This window comes from Crocuta crocuta, unplaced genomic scaffold, assembly GCF_008692635.1.
Source record: "Crocuta crocuta isolate KB4526 unplaced genomic scaffold, BGI_CrCroc_1.0 scaffold275, whole genome shotgun sequence".
Lineage (NCBI taxonomy): Eukaryota > Metazoa > Chordata > Mammalia > Carnivora > Hyaenidae > Crocuta > Crocuta crocuta.
The window spans coordinates 486,303-502,149 of record NW_027530497.1 but is presented as its reverse complement, the minus strand read 5'-3'; the positions used below and the strand labels follow the sequence as shown (position 1 = coordinate 502,149).

Genomic DNA, 15,847 nt, shown 5'->3' with positions numbered 1-15,847 from the left:
CACGGCTTCGGGGGCCTGTCATCCAATCAGCCCCGCGCTTGCCCGAGTCAGAGACCAATCGTGGCTGCCTGTGCTCGGGTCGCCGGTTGGGCTCGTGATAGGTTTCGCGCAGCCGGTGGTTGAAGGTCGAGGGGAGAACTACAGTTCCCAGCAGGAAATGCACAGCCTCGGCTTGTTGAATCTTTAATAAGATGTTTAATAAGATGTTTAGATTACGTCCTCATTTTAGGGGGTCAGGGTTGTAATTAGTAGGGAGGGACTTTCTTTTTTGTAGCTGAGAGCTCCTCTGAGCTATTCTTACTCTAAAGAAAAGTAAAAGGTTGTAGTTTATGGAGTAAAAGCTCTTGGTACTTAGAAAGGACAGGAGCCATGACCTTGGCTCATTTCTGAGATGAGCCTGAGATATATCTCTCCAGGTGCTGGCACAACTTTGGCAGACATCCAAGAAGCCTAGACACCCAGTGACTTTTATTCCTGCATGGTTATCAAAGTAATTTTCTAAAACTGGAAATAAAAAGTAAATCTATTAATATTGTTCACAATTTGCAGAACATTGATATTTTGTAAAAATGTATTACAAAACAGGTACTGTTACTCAGGCAGTAATTGAACAAAATCCCTGGTCACAGTGAGTTAGGAATCGTATATGTCAGCTTTTTTTCCCCCTTAAGTTTGCTGGTCTCCCCACTTGTTGCTGGGATAGAAGCAGCCTCTTCTATAGGAAAGTAGGGTCTGTATTAGTTCTTTTTTTGCTACATAACAAATACAAACCTAGCAGCCTAAAGATTTATTATTTTGCAGTTTCTGGTAATGGATGGTCTGGGTTCTTTGCCCATTGCCACATAAGGTTGCATTCAGGGTTTGACGGTCTGTGGTTCTCATCTGGAGCTCAGGGTCCTCTTCCAAGTTCATTTTATTGGCAGAATTCAGGCCCTTGCAGCTGAGGGACTGAAGTCCCTCGTTTCTTGCCTGCTCTCACTTAGCCCTCTTAGAGGCTGAAGTGTCTTGCCACAAGGTCCTCAGATGCAATTTATAACATGGGTGTTTGCTTTCTTGCAGGCTACACAGAGCTTGTCTCTTTGATTTCAAAAGTCTCCCTTAACTTTCCTACTTCTTAATTCTAGATCAATATGGAAAGAGCTTATAGGATTAGGCTGGGCCCACCTGGAAACCCTCCCTTTTGATTAACTCAAAGTCAACTGATTAGTAACCTGAATTATATTAATTAATAACCTGAATTACACCTGCAAAATTCCTTCTGCCGTGCAACCCTAATCATAGGCTTAATAGGGGATGAGGATTTTGGGGTCCATTTAGAGCCCCTTCTAATACAGTACCCAAGTGAGACGAGAAGATTGGAGGAAGTTGAGCTGCCTTTCAGGGCAGAACTGTTGGTTTGTCTTTGGACCCCTCCTCTCCTGGCACAGTCTTCTTATTCTGCCCACAGGTTGTGTCATGGTTGTCACTGATCTGTCTCTTGTTTCTGCCATAAAGTCCAAAATTAATTTTTCCTTCCTTTCATCAAAAATGTTTTCTATTTACTGGGATCCCAAATAGGAAATTAGAAGAAAACAGATTAAAGCTACATACTAAAATATGAACCCTTTCCTAGCTTGCATTCACATTTTCTTATTGTCTCAAAATTGCTATCCTGTAAAATTCATTGGCTTATTCTTTTTATTTTTGAGGTTTATTTGGCGAGAGAGGGAGAGCGCGCAATTGAGCATACTTGTGAGCAGGAGAGGAGTAGAGGGGGAGAGAGAGAATCCCAAGCAGGTGCCATGCTGTCAGCGTGCAGCCCCACAAAGGGCTCTTTCTCACTAACTCTGAGATTATGACCTGAAGCAAAATCAAGAGTTGGTGGCTTAACTGACTGAGCCACCCAGGCACCTCCATTGGCTTGTTCTTAACTGTCTCCTCAGTCATTCTGTAGCATTTGATATTGTTGCTTTTGTGAAACTTTTTGCTCTTTTGGCTTTTCTCATGTATCTTGGGGCTCATTTTACCCTTCATCTCTCTCCTTTTTCAAAGTTTGTTGAATCTGCTGCTTCTTTGTACCTCTGAATATATCCCCAAAGCCCTCTCTTCCCATCTCTCCCTGGCTCCTAATAGATGCTCTGTAAATATTTGTGACATGTTTGAACTAAGAATTTATTTTATGTTAATTTTTTAAATCTTCATAAATGGATGTGACCTCACTTAAAGCCCCATAGGTTTTAGCATCTCTGATGGTGCGTTAGGGTTCTCCAGAGTAAGAGAACCAATAGATACATATATAGATAAAAGGATTTATTGTGTGGAATTGGCTTATGCAGTTGTGGAAGCTGGCAAGTCCAACATCTGCAATGGAGCTAGCAAGCTTGATATGCAGAGACCCAGGTGAGCCTTTGGTGCAGTTTTAGTCTGAAGGCTGGTGACCCGGAGAGCTGATGTGCAGTTCCAGAATGAAAGCAGTCTGCTGGAGAATTCCCCCCCTTTTTGGGGGAGGCTGGTCTTTTTGTTCTAGTCAGGCCTTCATCTGATTGGATGAGGCCCACCTACATTATTGAAGGCAGTCTGCTTTATTGCACAGATCACTGATTTAAATGTTAATCTCCTCCAAGAACACCCTCCAAGTTGACATGAAATTAGCCATCACATGGCATCTATTTTATTCTTTTTTTTTTTTAAATAGTTTATTGTCAAGTTGGTTTCCATATAACACTCAGTGCTCATCCCCACAAGTGCCCTCCTCCATGCCCATCTCCCCCCTTCCTCTTCCCCCCACCCCCATCAGTCCTCAGTTTGTTCTCAACATTCAAGAGTCTCTCATGGTTTGCCTGCATCTATCTTATTCTTTTAGTCTGGGCTTATCATCCTTAAATTCCTTACATGTGGATATTCAACATAAATAAATTTGTTCTTTTTGTGTCCTTTTTCTTTCCAGAAATGTGCTTCAGAGCTCTAGTTCTTCCTCAGTTTATTTCCCAGACTTAACACCATTTGTCTTTTTAGTCCCAGTACTGACTGCATCACCAGGCCCAACCTTTGTTGAGTTGGGGGCGGGGGGTTGGAGGACCTGGACTTTCAGCCAGGCCTAGCCCTCTACCAAACTATAGATTTGGTAGTGCATATGCAGAATCTTATCTGGGTATCACTTAAGAGAAAGAAGCATCGTTTCTGAGGGTTGGCAAAGCCAACGTTTGTATATGATCAAGTTTGATAGCACAGCTAGTTTCGGATTAAATTCATATGTGGACATTTTTTAGTTGTCATCTTCTAGATTTTTTTTTTTTAAGGACTATGAAACAGTATGTTATTCAGTAGTATTGTCTGTCAAGCAGATATGGTAGAAAGTACAGCTTGCTGTTTGCTTTTACCCATTCTTTTCATTTCTTTAGGCTAGTGGCTTTCAAACCATTTTGGAATAAATTTTATATCATAAAACATGTGATGACATGTGATGAGAATATGTGAATAATATACACACATATGCAGGGGAAATTAAAGAAGTATTACTCCTTTTGCCATATTGATTAATATATGCCATTTCCTTGTAACTGAAGAGTACTTTTTCTTAGATACAGAATGTGTCTATTCTGAGAGACAATGCTGCTTCAATGCCAAACTTCCTGGGTTTTCTTTGGTGTGATATATTTTTAACCTTAATTCATTATTATTTTTTTTAACGTTTATTTATTTTTGAGACAGAGAGAGACAGAGCACGAGCTGGGGAGTGGCAGAGAGAGAGGGAGAATCAGAAACATGCTCTGGGCTCTGTGCTGACCTGTCAGTACAGAGCCCAATGCGGGGCTTGAACCCACGGACCGCAAGATCATGACCTGAGCTGAAGTTGGACGCCTAACTGACTGAGTCACCCAGGAGCCCCAATTCATGATTCTTCTAAAATATTTTAAGTTAACTAGAAAAACTTAAGTTGTCACATACTAATCTGCATTTCATAGTGTAGAACTGGGCAATAACATCTGGATGTCTTGTTTGTGTGGGAGGAATCCTTAGGACACAACCCACCAAAACATCATCAGTTATAGCAACCAGCAAAATCTAGAGGGAAAACCTGGAACCTCCAGCTGGGGTTCATGTGAGGGGATTATTTACTATAGTTTGTTTCCAGGTTATAATGCTAGATTCTGGTTTCTTTTTGTGTATTCACTTTAGTTTGGAACTAAGGAATAGAGGGTTTGTGCAAGAATGTAACATGGGAGTTGTATGTTTTATCTATCTGTCTTTAAAAGTCATGTTTCTATAGGTTAGAAATAGCAATGCTAACCTTATAATATTTGTTACAAAGTTATATGTCAAGGCGGATTGCTTTGAAACAGTGTAGATTTTTCTACATAAGTTTCATCGATGTTACTATTATCATCTAATATCGGAAGTATAGTAGTAGTAGTATAGTAAAGAGAATTCCAAAACTAGGAAGTGTGTTAGAGTAGGATATGAAGTTTATATAGAGAGATTAACTTGTTGCTTAAGAAATAGAGCTCTAGAGGCCAACTTAGATTTGGCAATGGTTTCTTAGATATGATTCCAAAAGATAAATTGGATTTCATCAAAATTAAACATTTTTATTCATCAAAGGACATGAGTGTAAAGAATGGGAGAAAATATTTTCAAACCATATATCTGATAGGGATCTAATAACCAGAATATGTAAAGAATACCTACAGGTCAGCAACTAAAAGACAACCCAAATAAAACATGGGGCAAAAGAATTGAATAGACATTTATCCAGACAAGATATATAAATAAGTAAGAAGCACATGAGGGGCGTCTGGGTGGCTTAGTCAGTTAAGCATCCAACTTCGTCTCAGGTCATGATCTTGCGGTTTGTGAATTCAAGCCCTGTAGTAGGCTTGATGCTGTCAGCACAGAGCCCACTTTGGATCCTCTGTCCTCCCTTCTCTCTGCCCTTCCCCTGTGTGAGTGCTCTCTCTCAAAAAATAAGTAAATATTTACAAAAAAAAATTTGAAAACAGGTGTTCAGACAGTAACTTTCAGAGGAATATAGTGCTATTTACATATAGCACATGTTGCTCATTTCTTAATTTTTACTGGTTGGTAATGATTCTTCATAGCCCTAGGTTCTACTCTGGGCTCTTGGTTTCATCTCTTGAAATTGTCCTTCCTTTTCCAGAAAATACAGTTATCTTAAATTTGAATTTCCTGTGGGTCTTATTGGGGTTTTCTCCATGAGAAAAAACCATCCTGCAAGTCTCAAGATTAAGTCCTTCACTGTTTTGGACTCCTGTGGCCACTATAGAATAAAATCTTTTAAGATTCTCAGTAGCCATGTTGTTTAACAAAAAGACTGGGAAGTATCCCCTTAGGATTCCTCAGGAGTCTTTTCTGTGTATGAAAAGATTCTGTGAAGAGCACCTCCTTAGAACTTTGAGTTCTTAAAGGATTTTTGCTGACTGGAGAGGCTGAAAATGAGAAGCAGTTTTATTTTTGACCCTATCAAGCCCTAGCTCCTTAATATTTCCTTTAAATTGTTCTTGAAAGCTAGACAGGTTTTTTGAAGCTCATTTTTACCCTTATACTTTGATAAAAGAAACTAGTTGGTACTCTTTGAGTATTCTGCTTGGAACTCTCTAGCTAAATCTTATCAGTTGATTAGGTATAGCACCTAATTTTCTGTTTACCATGCCTTACCACAGGTGACAATTTTGATAAACTTCATAACTAGGATCCCTTTTTCCTCCAGATTTCCAAAACATTCTTCTCACTTTTCTGAGGCTCTTACCAGTGGTCTCCATGAAGGCCATTAAGCTTCTGCTAAGTCTCTTCAAGGTCGTCCTAACTCTCACCCTCCATCCACCCCACATGCTTGATGTTTTATTGCAGCAGCCGCTTACTTCTAGATACAAGCATCTGTATGGTTATGGCTGTGTAACAGATGACCCCAAATTTAGTGGTATTAAATAACAGCGTCATTATTTATTATCTTATGATAATAAATAACACGTATGTATTGTGTAGGTAAAAATTGTATAAATGAAAACATTATGTAAATAACATATTTTAGTTCTAAAGATTTCTGGGCTCCGTTAAGTGATTTTTAAGGTCTCGTGAAGTTGTAAGGTTCTGGGGAAAATGGCAAGGTTCTGGGAAACCAGGTGTGATGGGAAATGTAATAATTTTTGGAAAATACAATTTCTCACAATGAATAAATGAAAAAAAAACCCTGAAACTCACATTTGGTCATTATCAGAAGATAAATGGATAAAAGGATAAAAAGAAGCATTATCCTGCCTTTCCTATATGAACTGTGCTTTGGGTAACCAAACTAGATGAAGAAAAACATCTCTTTGAAAATATGTCAAATAATAAATGAAAAATAATAGAATTACCACTTTTTGCAACTTCCAGAAAATTAATGGATCTAGACATTGCACGTTAACAGTTAATAACATCATGAAAAGAGAGATAACCAGCCTCTTGGTGCCTCCTGATGAGAGAAAACAACACCACCTAAAGATTTGCCAGAGAGAATAAACCTGAGTCTGAGCAGGTGTCTGGATCTAACTCTGGTTTGCAGGAAATACGGAAGACAGGATCGTGTTAAATTGTATCTTGAACAAAATCAGTCTGTAGAAAATCCCACATATCAAGCAACCCAGGTTCTCCAACAAATTAATTATTGGAGGGAAAACTTACAGATTAAAAGAGACTTAGAAGAGATTTGTTTTTTTAAATGTTTATTTTTTGAGAGAGAGAGAGAGAGACAGAGCATGACCACAAGAGGGGCAGAGAGAGAGGGAGACAGAATCCAAAACAGGCTCCAGGCGCTGAGCTGTTAGCACAGAGCTCAGTGCCGGGCTTGAACTCATGAACTTCGAGATCATGACCTGAGCTGGAAGTTGGATTCTCAACTGACTGAGCCACCCAGGCACCTCAGAGATTTTTTTTAAAAATATAGTTAAAACCACACACACAGTATATGGGCTCATATTCATACTTGCGTGGTAAAACCATAAATTTTCTGACTTTTACAACTATTTGAGGATAGTACGTGCTACATAGAATATGAGAGTAGGCAAATTAATAGGATACTTAAATTTTAAAAAAGCCTTTTTTAAATTTTTTTTTATCTTTGAGAGAGAGGAAGAGAGAGAAACAGAATGTGGGTTGAGGAGGGGCAGAGAGAGGGAGACACTGAATCTTAAGCAGGCTCTAGGCTCTGAGTTGTCAGCACAGAGCCTGAAGCAGGGCTCGAACCCACAAACTGTGAGGTCAGTGACCTGACCCGAAGTCAACTGACTGAACCACCCAGGGGTCCTGGATACTTAAATTTTTTAAAATCAAGAGTGACTGGTTTAGACAAAAACCCTATAAAATTTGAGTCATGATACAATCAATCATATTTCTACTTTCTTCTCATACAGAAGTAGGAACTTTATGGTATCAGTTTTTGGCCATAAAAGATAATTTTTTTTCCACATTTAATCCATTCTTAAGTCCGGGTGCATTTTCTAATTGATGGTATGTTGTTTAATTGAAAGCATTTTGATAGCTCAACTTTCAAAAAAAAATATATCCAGGAAAATTCTTAAAAATAATAGTACTTAAGAGAGGACAAGTCCTACCAGATTAAAAACTAATTCTTTTTTTAAAAAAATTGAAAAATGTTTGTTTATATTTGAGAGAGGGCAAGCGCCCGGGGAATGAGTTGGGGGAGGGGCAGAGAGAAAGGGAGAGACAGAATCTGAAGCAGGCTCCCGGCTCTGAGCTGTTAGCACAGAGCCCAACAAGGGGCTCAAACCTATGGACCGAGAGATCATGACCTGACTTTAAGTTGAATGCTCAACTGACTGAGCACCTAGGCACCCCAAAAGCTAATTCTAAGATGCAGTAGTTAAAACATTGTAGAATTAGTGTAGCTCAGTGGAACAAATTGGAAAAATCTAAATGCATCAAGACATTTGGTATGTTTTAAAGGTGGCACTTCAAATATTGGAACAAACTGTTCCATCTATGATTTAGGGATGACTGAATAGACGTTTGGAAAAAATAAACTTGAATCTATATTTTACACTAATTTCAAAGATTTATATATTTAAAAAAATGAAACTATGAGTGTAGAAGAAATAGAGAAGAATTATTTTATAATCCAAGGCTGGCTTTCTAAGAATATGAGAAAACCCAGAAGCTATATAAGAAAAGATTGACAGTTTTGACTACATGAAAGTAATTTTTTGCATGGCATAAACTACCATGAACAGAGATAAAAATCAGATTACAAACTGGATAAAAACATTTGCAGTGAGCAGACCCATGGCTAATTTCTCTTCATATATAAAAAGAATATGAAGAAGTTCAGTCTTATTTAAAAGTGGTCAAAACAGAGAAAGAAAAGTACCATGATTTCACTTGTGTGTGGAATCTAAACAAATGAATTAATAGCAAAATCAGACTTATAAATATAGAGAATAACAGTTGCCGGAGGGGATGGGGAAAGAATATGATGGGTAAAGGGGAGTGTGAAGTATAGGGTTCCAGTTATGGAACAGAAATAAAAGATGTAGTATAGGGAATACAGTCATTGATACTGTAAAAGTATTGTGTGGTGATAGATAGTAGTTACACTTGGGGTGAGCATAGCATAACAGAGTTGTTGAGTCATTACGTTGTACAACTGAAACTAATGTAACATTGTGTGTCAGCTAAATTAAAAAAAAAATGAAATGGTGTACGGAAATGTTCACAGAACACTTATTTTAGGAAAAAACTGTATATGAACAACAATAATAAAAGATAATAAAAGTTCTCAAGGGATACAATTTGATCATTCATAGAAAAGGAAATAAAAATGTCATAAATACATGAAAAGATCTACAGTCATAGTAAAGGAAATGGTAATTAAAACTACACTGGAAGTATGTTTGGAAGACCGAGAAAACATTCTCTTACATTACTAGGGGACAGTTTGGCTACTCTGGCATTATTTATCAATATTTATCAACATTGAAAGTCATACTTAAAGAATCGACCCAGAATGATGTAGATTTCCCTGGCAACATTATTATAACAAAAATTTAGACTAAACCTCACTGTCCTTCAAAAAGGGGCTGGTTAAATACATTAAACAACATCCATACAATTGAATAATGAATCTCTATAAAACCCACTAGAAAGAGTTCATTTACTGATATGATCTCAAATATATATTGAATGAACTTTAGTTCAGAACTGGGTATGTATTGTGGTATCTTGTGTAAAGGGAGTGTTGTAGGAATTCTCTGTCATAGAATATCTCTGTGTATACAAGAAGCTGGTAGCATTTGTTGCTTATGGAGAGGGGATCTGAGCGGCTGGGGGACAGAAGTTGTGAGGGAGATGACTCTATATGCAACTAAATCTTTTGAATTCTTATTTAAAATTTTCCATTTTAAATTTACTTAATACTAGGAATATAAATTTACAGTCACATCAGATAACATTCTATCAGCGGGGGAAAGAGGGTCAAAATAAAAATAGAAGGTAGATAAACAGGCTAAAAAACAAATATTGATGTGAAATAGGGTATTCGTGAGTTTTAGTGTTAATTTGGTTTTGTACTCATTGGGTTCAATTCACTATTCACTATTATGTTTGCTGCTTGATGTTCCAGTTACCTAATTACCCACCGTTAATAGAGTCTTAACTTTTGGGGCGCCTGGGTGGCTCAGTTGGTTAAGTGTCCAACTTCGGCTCAGGTCATGATCTTGTGGTTCGGGAGTCTGAGCCCAGTGTTGGGCTGTGCTGACAGCTCAGAGCCTGGAGCCTGCTTCAGGTTCTGTGTCTCCCTCTCTCTGCCCCTCTCCCACTCGCGCTTTCTTTATCAAAAAAAATGTTTTTTTAATGAAAAAAAAAAGTATTTAACTTTTGACTTGAATGCTTCTTTGTACCAATGAAAGTGAAGAATAGAATCTAAATAAATACAACTTTAATTATTTCCTAATATTTCTTTTCTAAGTCAACAAAATGGAATTGTTGACCTATCAAAATGGATGTAGTACTGTTTAAAATTTCACATAACCCACTTTATAGAATAGTAGGAAAACATGCCTTTGTATTAAATGCAGTAGAAAGATGTTGAGAATTCTTGATGTTAGGTAGTAATTGAAATACTTTTAAAATATTATAAGTGCTTTAGATGTTGTAAAATATCTAGCTTCTTGTTTTCTGTTTTTTTCGTAAATGTGTTAAGACATTAATGTTTACCTTTAGGCTTTGGCAAATAGAGTATAAATTGCAACTGTAATTCTAGAGTAATTTTATATGCCCTTTGATCATGTGATCAGGGTTCTTTGAACTTAACATATTTCTGAAAGGAAGTTTGTGTTTTTCTGATATTCTTTGCAGTTTCATCAAGGAACCTAGAGAACATATTTTTCTCCTTTGACTTGTTGCAGTTTGATTTTTCTACTTGGTATCAAGAATTTATTGATCCAATAAGTTTGAAATTTCAGATTGATTGCTATGAATAGCTTTATTTTATTTTTTAAGTTATTTTTTTATAGTTTATTTTTAGTAATTACTGAGAATTTACAATATTAAAAGTTTTTTCTTAAAATTATTGGCTTTTAGTTTAATGATACATTATGCAATCTAAGGTGAACTTGTAGATTTAAATGAGTGACTTTGGGAATTGACTTGCCCCATAGTTATCTTACAGTCGGGATAAGATACATTTTTCTAGACAAATTGAACCTAAGATTGGATCTTTCCCGAGTGGATTTGTATACATCCTACAATGCAGTGTTTTCTGTGGGTGATTTTTCAGATGTCTAAAGCTTACAAAGTAAAAATAGATATTTTATACTATTGTTTTACTTTTCCTTGCCAATTAGAAAAGCATATGGCAAATTCCAGTTGTATCTAAGAAATAATTAGCATATATAAATAACACTTAAAAGTGCTAATTGATCATAATCTGATAATTTTTTTAATCTTAAAAATTATCTTACATGGGACGTCTGGGTGGCTCAGTCAGTTAAGCATCCGACTTCGGCTCAGGTCATGATCTCATGGTTTGTGGGTTCAAGCCCCATGTTGGGCTCTGTGCTGACAGCTAGCTCAGAGCCTGGAGCCTGCTTTGGATTCTGTGTCTCCCTCTCTCTCTTAGAAATAAATAAAACATTAAAAAACATGTAAAAAAAATGATCTTACATGAACCTTGACATACTGGAAGCATCACTTTTGTTAAAGGTCTATGAATTGATTTCTCAAAGTAAAATAATTTTTTGTTTAATAAAGACATTTGTAATAAAAATACTGCATATGAGTTACCACCCTAAAAGCATCCCATGATTCCTTGTGCATTGGTTGTGACGTTTTCTCCTTCCTCCCTAGAGTTGTCTCTGTGGGAAGTTTATCCTCCGTCCGTTACGACCATGCCGTAGATACTCTACTGCGGGCAGTTCTAGGTATGTGGTATGTCTCCCTGTAAAGAGACTTTTAACTGTATGTTAAGGGATGTGTTTATGTATATGTTTTCCACGAATATGGGAATAACTGCTTAAAATAATTTTTGTTAAGGGGTACAGACACTGGAGATTTGCTGTAATATTTTTGGAGCATTATTTATTTGTAGGTGAAAATTTGTTATGCTCCTTTTAGTTCTTTTGTAGTTAGGTGGCATCCAAGGTAGACAGCCTCCCTCCATCATGTGTTATCTTCCGTTCTGTGGCAAATAGATAATCTATTTAGGACTCAGCACATTATAACTTCAAAAGTATTTGTTTTATTTATATTGTTTTTATATTTTATATTTATATTTTATATATAAATAAATATTTTATTTTATAAATATTTTATATTTATTTATATTGTTTCTTTTGTAAAAGGTTTGTTTTACTGTATTTACAGAAATGTTTTATTAAGTGGGGAGGAGCTTTGAAAGTTAGTGGTATTTCGTGGGTTCAGAGGAATTCTCGTGATTGTGAACATCTTGAATTTTTTTTAACATCTTGAATTTTAAATGTTAAAGAGTAGATTACTTAATTCTTCCTATTCTAGATATTACTGTTAAAAAATGTAGTTATCCATAAATGTTATTTTCTATTACAGGTATGTTTTAAAGCAAATCAGGGAAAGATGATGTGCAGTAATAAACTTGGCTGCTGAGATCTGAATCAGCAGTGGAGAGGTAGAGGTTAGAGGTCTTTGAGACTCTTAACATTGGTCTAAGGAAGTCGGTGTGGGAGAGCCAAGAAGTATAAATGTGTTTCCTGTTTCTTTCACTTAGGTTGTCTCCTGGCAAAATTGCTGGAGCTGGCATTCTGTTTGTTGGTGGAGGTATTGGTGGCACTATCCTGTATGCAAAATGGGATTCCCATTTTCGAGAAAGTGTAGAGAAAACCATACCTTACTCAGACAAACTCTTTGAGATGGTTCTTGGTTCCCCACCTTATCCTGTTCCATTGCCAAAGAAGCCGGTAAGAATTATAACCTGTATTTCAGTTTATCCTATGGAATACTTGTAAAAGCATGCTGTTGTTTTCATCTTGAAAATATATGTGTAATTTAGTAGAACTTTCCAGATGTGTGTTTGTTACTTTTCTTTAACATTAATCTGTAGAGTTGGATATTTATCCCTTTGGAGTTAAGTGTTCTCATTTAGTACCCAACACATAGAAAATAATTGCATGGCACACGAGGGTAAATGGAAGAGGCTGCTTGGGCAGAGGTAACCGTGGCTGCCCTGTGGACAGAGTGGACAGAGAGTGTTCTCTGACAGCCATCACTGTTGGAACTATCAAGCTGTGACTTAGAACACTAAAAACATAAATATAGAATGGTCATGACACAGAACCCAAGTGGTTATAGTTAGTACTGCTCTTTTTAGACAACAAAACGAGTCACAATTTTCAGCAACTTACTGATTGGTTGATAAGAATATTTTCCACTACTTCTGGGACTTTGTGCATATTTAGTGTGTCAACTTTTGTTTCCCCTCATCAGGCTTAAAAAGTTTTTAAACATCTTAAATATTCTTTATTCAAACAACTGCTTTGGAAAAAAATTTACAAAAGAGATCATGGATTTTTGCTGATTTCGCCTTGGGTGTTTGTGCTGTGAGGCTGGACAGGGCTGATCAGTACTTTCTTAGAAGTTGGGTGGACTTCTATTCTCTAGTGTCTAGTGTAGTCTACAGACCAATCCTATAACAAAGTTAGTATTTGGAAAAGCAAATGTCCTCTGACACCGTCCCCCAGCCCTATCATGCTTTTTCAAATTAGTATTCCATATCATTTATTCTTCCATATGAATTTTAAAAATGTGCTGTGCCTGCTGTCCAAGAGAGACTGTTTTGCAGCTTCAGTAGTCAAGAAACAGATTTCTGTGGTGCATTCTAGAATCTTGGGTCTATTTTAACCTACATGACCCAGGAGAAATAGTTGGGAGCAATTCTGGGAGTGGGGAGACAGGCTGGATAGTTCAGAGTAGTATTGCCTGCTTGCCATAACTTCAGGTGTCATTCTTTGTACACGACTTGTCTGTCTCTCTCGATAGTCATGGCTTCCCCTTATTCCACTTTAGCTGTTGTGCTGAACATTTCCACTTGGGTTACGTGGCAAGTCCATACTGCACCACCTCAAGAGTTACACTCTTCAGATTTGCTTATTTGTGTTAAAGATAGTGCCATGCTGTCACATAGTTAGGTTAGAATTCTTGGGTTCATCTTCATAGTTGCCTATATTTTGTTAACTACCCTATCTTGTTTAATCTCTGATGCTCATTTTTTTCTTGCATTACTACTGTCCTTATCCCACTTTTGACCTTTATCACTTCATCTCCAAGCTTGACCTGTTTGTGCCCCCAACCCTGTCTTCCCAGTGTCCACCCCTGAGATCTCTCCCCCCATCATAACCTAGGCCTTCCTCTTATCAGTATCAGAGACTCTTCTAAAATAAATGCTATCACATTTTCATGATATTTTCATGATATCATTTAATCAGCAAGTTTACACATTACTTATCCTTTGAAAGACAGAGACTGTAGAATGTAAACACTAGAGAGACTTTCAAGATTGTTTCAGGTTCTGACTAAGGAGAGTAGAACCAGGAGTGGTTAAAAGTGAGCCTAGGAGCTGCCCATTTGTTCCCTTATTTTCTGTAGTTTATGGTTTTTGCTGGTGTTTAGTTTGATATTTAACACATTTGGCAGTCTGGCTTACTTCCCTTTCCAGCCTTACCTCTGAATCATCCTGCACATAACTCCTTAGCTTCATGCCAGTTTACCTTACAGATATGCCTTGTGCTTTCCATTCATTTATCAGCAAGTGTTCATCAAGTGATTGTTATGTACCAGGTGGTGTTTCAGCAGCCTGCCCGCCTGCGTTAAAGCAGAGAGCTAGGCAAAGCTCCTTTCCACTTGCGTGGTTTTTCCCTTGGTGGTACCCAAAGTGACTTCCTTTCTTTAGCCTACTAATGTTCTCTTTACGTCCTTCACTGCATACACCAAAGTGTATTTTCTCACCTCTGAAGTATAGTAGCAGTTAGTGGTTTTTTTTTTTAAATTTTTACCATTTATTCATTCTCCGCTATTATTACCAACTTGTTGCTTTTAGAAACTGCATTTTACATTTTATTTCATGATAATCTTTTCTGTGTCAAAATGATTATTTATGCATAGATCATAAATATTGAGAGAAAATAAACTTAAAATCTTTTTGATGGACACGGAATAAGACCTGCCTAAATGGAGACAAATGTTATGTTCCTGATGGGACTTAATATAAAAATGTCATTTTTCTCTAATATTTGCATTTCTCTCAAATTTTCCTTAAATTTGTATAGAAATTTGAGAGAAATGACATTTGTATAATCGTATATACATACCATATATACAGTCATCTAATAAGAATTCTAATGGAGTTTTGTAGAGGTTGAAGAATCAGATAAGATGATTTTAAAGTTCACATGAAAGGATTAAATAATGTATAAAACCAGCCAAGAACATTTTAGAACAGTGTTGGGGTGGGGAGGGGTCAGAAGACACTTGCTTTTCCAGGTAATTGGACTTTGTTATAATCCTGCTTTAATAGAACAAGGTTTTGACACAGGATTGGAAATACAAGGAATAGAAGAACTTAGTCTGGAAATAGATCTTATTTATACACAGACACATGTATATACACGTTTATCGTGAGCATGTGAGTTTCTAGATCCTTCTGTGAAAGTGATCTGTTAATACCTTCTAAAAGTATATAACTTCTTTGACCCAGCACATCCTCTTTTGGCAAACAGTCCCACAGAGACCACACTGTAGTACTTTTCAGTTACATGGACATGGATGTTTAACGACAACAACAAAAAAATCAGGAAAAAACTTGAATATCTCAAAATAGAATAGTTGACCAAATTGTGGGTTTTGCAACTACATTAAGATATGCAATTAAATTAGAATATTATGCGACTAAAAATAATTTCTTGTCCTGGGAGAGAATGTCCATGGTACATTATTAACTGAGCTACATGGTAATTTGTATATAACACTATTTTAGTTTGTTTAAAAAATGAAAAATCGTATGTGTGTGTATACCTGAGCTTATGATCATGGGTGGAAAGGTAGATTTCAGGCTGTTGGCAGTGGCTGCTTGAGAGTGCTGGAAGGGAAGAGAACCATAAAGGCAAAATAAAACCATTAATATGTCTTGATATTAGTTTGTTATAGTGACTTAAATAATAAAAATTTAATAAAAGAAAATGCATAGATTTCTAATTTCTGGTAGTGACGAAGTTCAGAACTATTTTTATTGTATTTGAGTAGTCATCTTAGAGATATCTGAGCCCCATTGTCAAGTTCTGGCAAAAAGTGGCATGCCATAAGAGGTAAATGAAAATATTTCTGCTACTCC

The 15,847-nt window shown here is 36.7% G+C and overlaps 1 protein-coding gene across 7 annotated transcripts in view; it reads left to right on the top strand.

Moving 5' to 3' along the window:
- Positions 1-15,847, top strand: part of IMMT (inner membrane mitochondrial protein) — a 38,162-nt gene that overhangs the window by 429 nt on the left and 21,886 nt on the right. For all 7 annotated transcript variants that reach the window (XM_077766669.1, XM_077766666.1, XM_077766668.1 and 4 more), the window contains exons 2-3: positions 11,338-11,411; positions 12,233-12,422. In XM_077766669.1, coding sequence (XP_077622795.1) covers positions 11,338-11,411; positions 12,233-12,422 — 264 coding nt within the window. The remainder of the gene's footprint in view (positions 1-11,337; positions 11,412-12,232; positions 12,423-15,847) is intronic.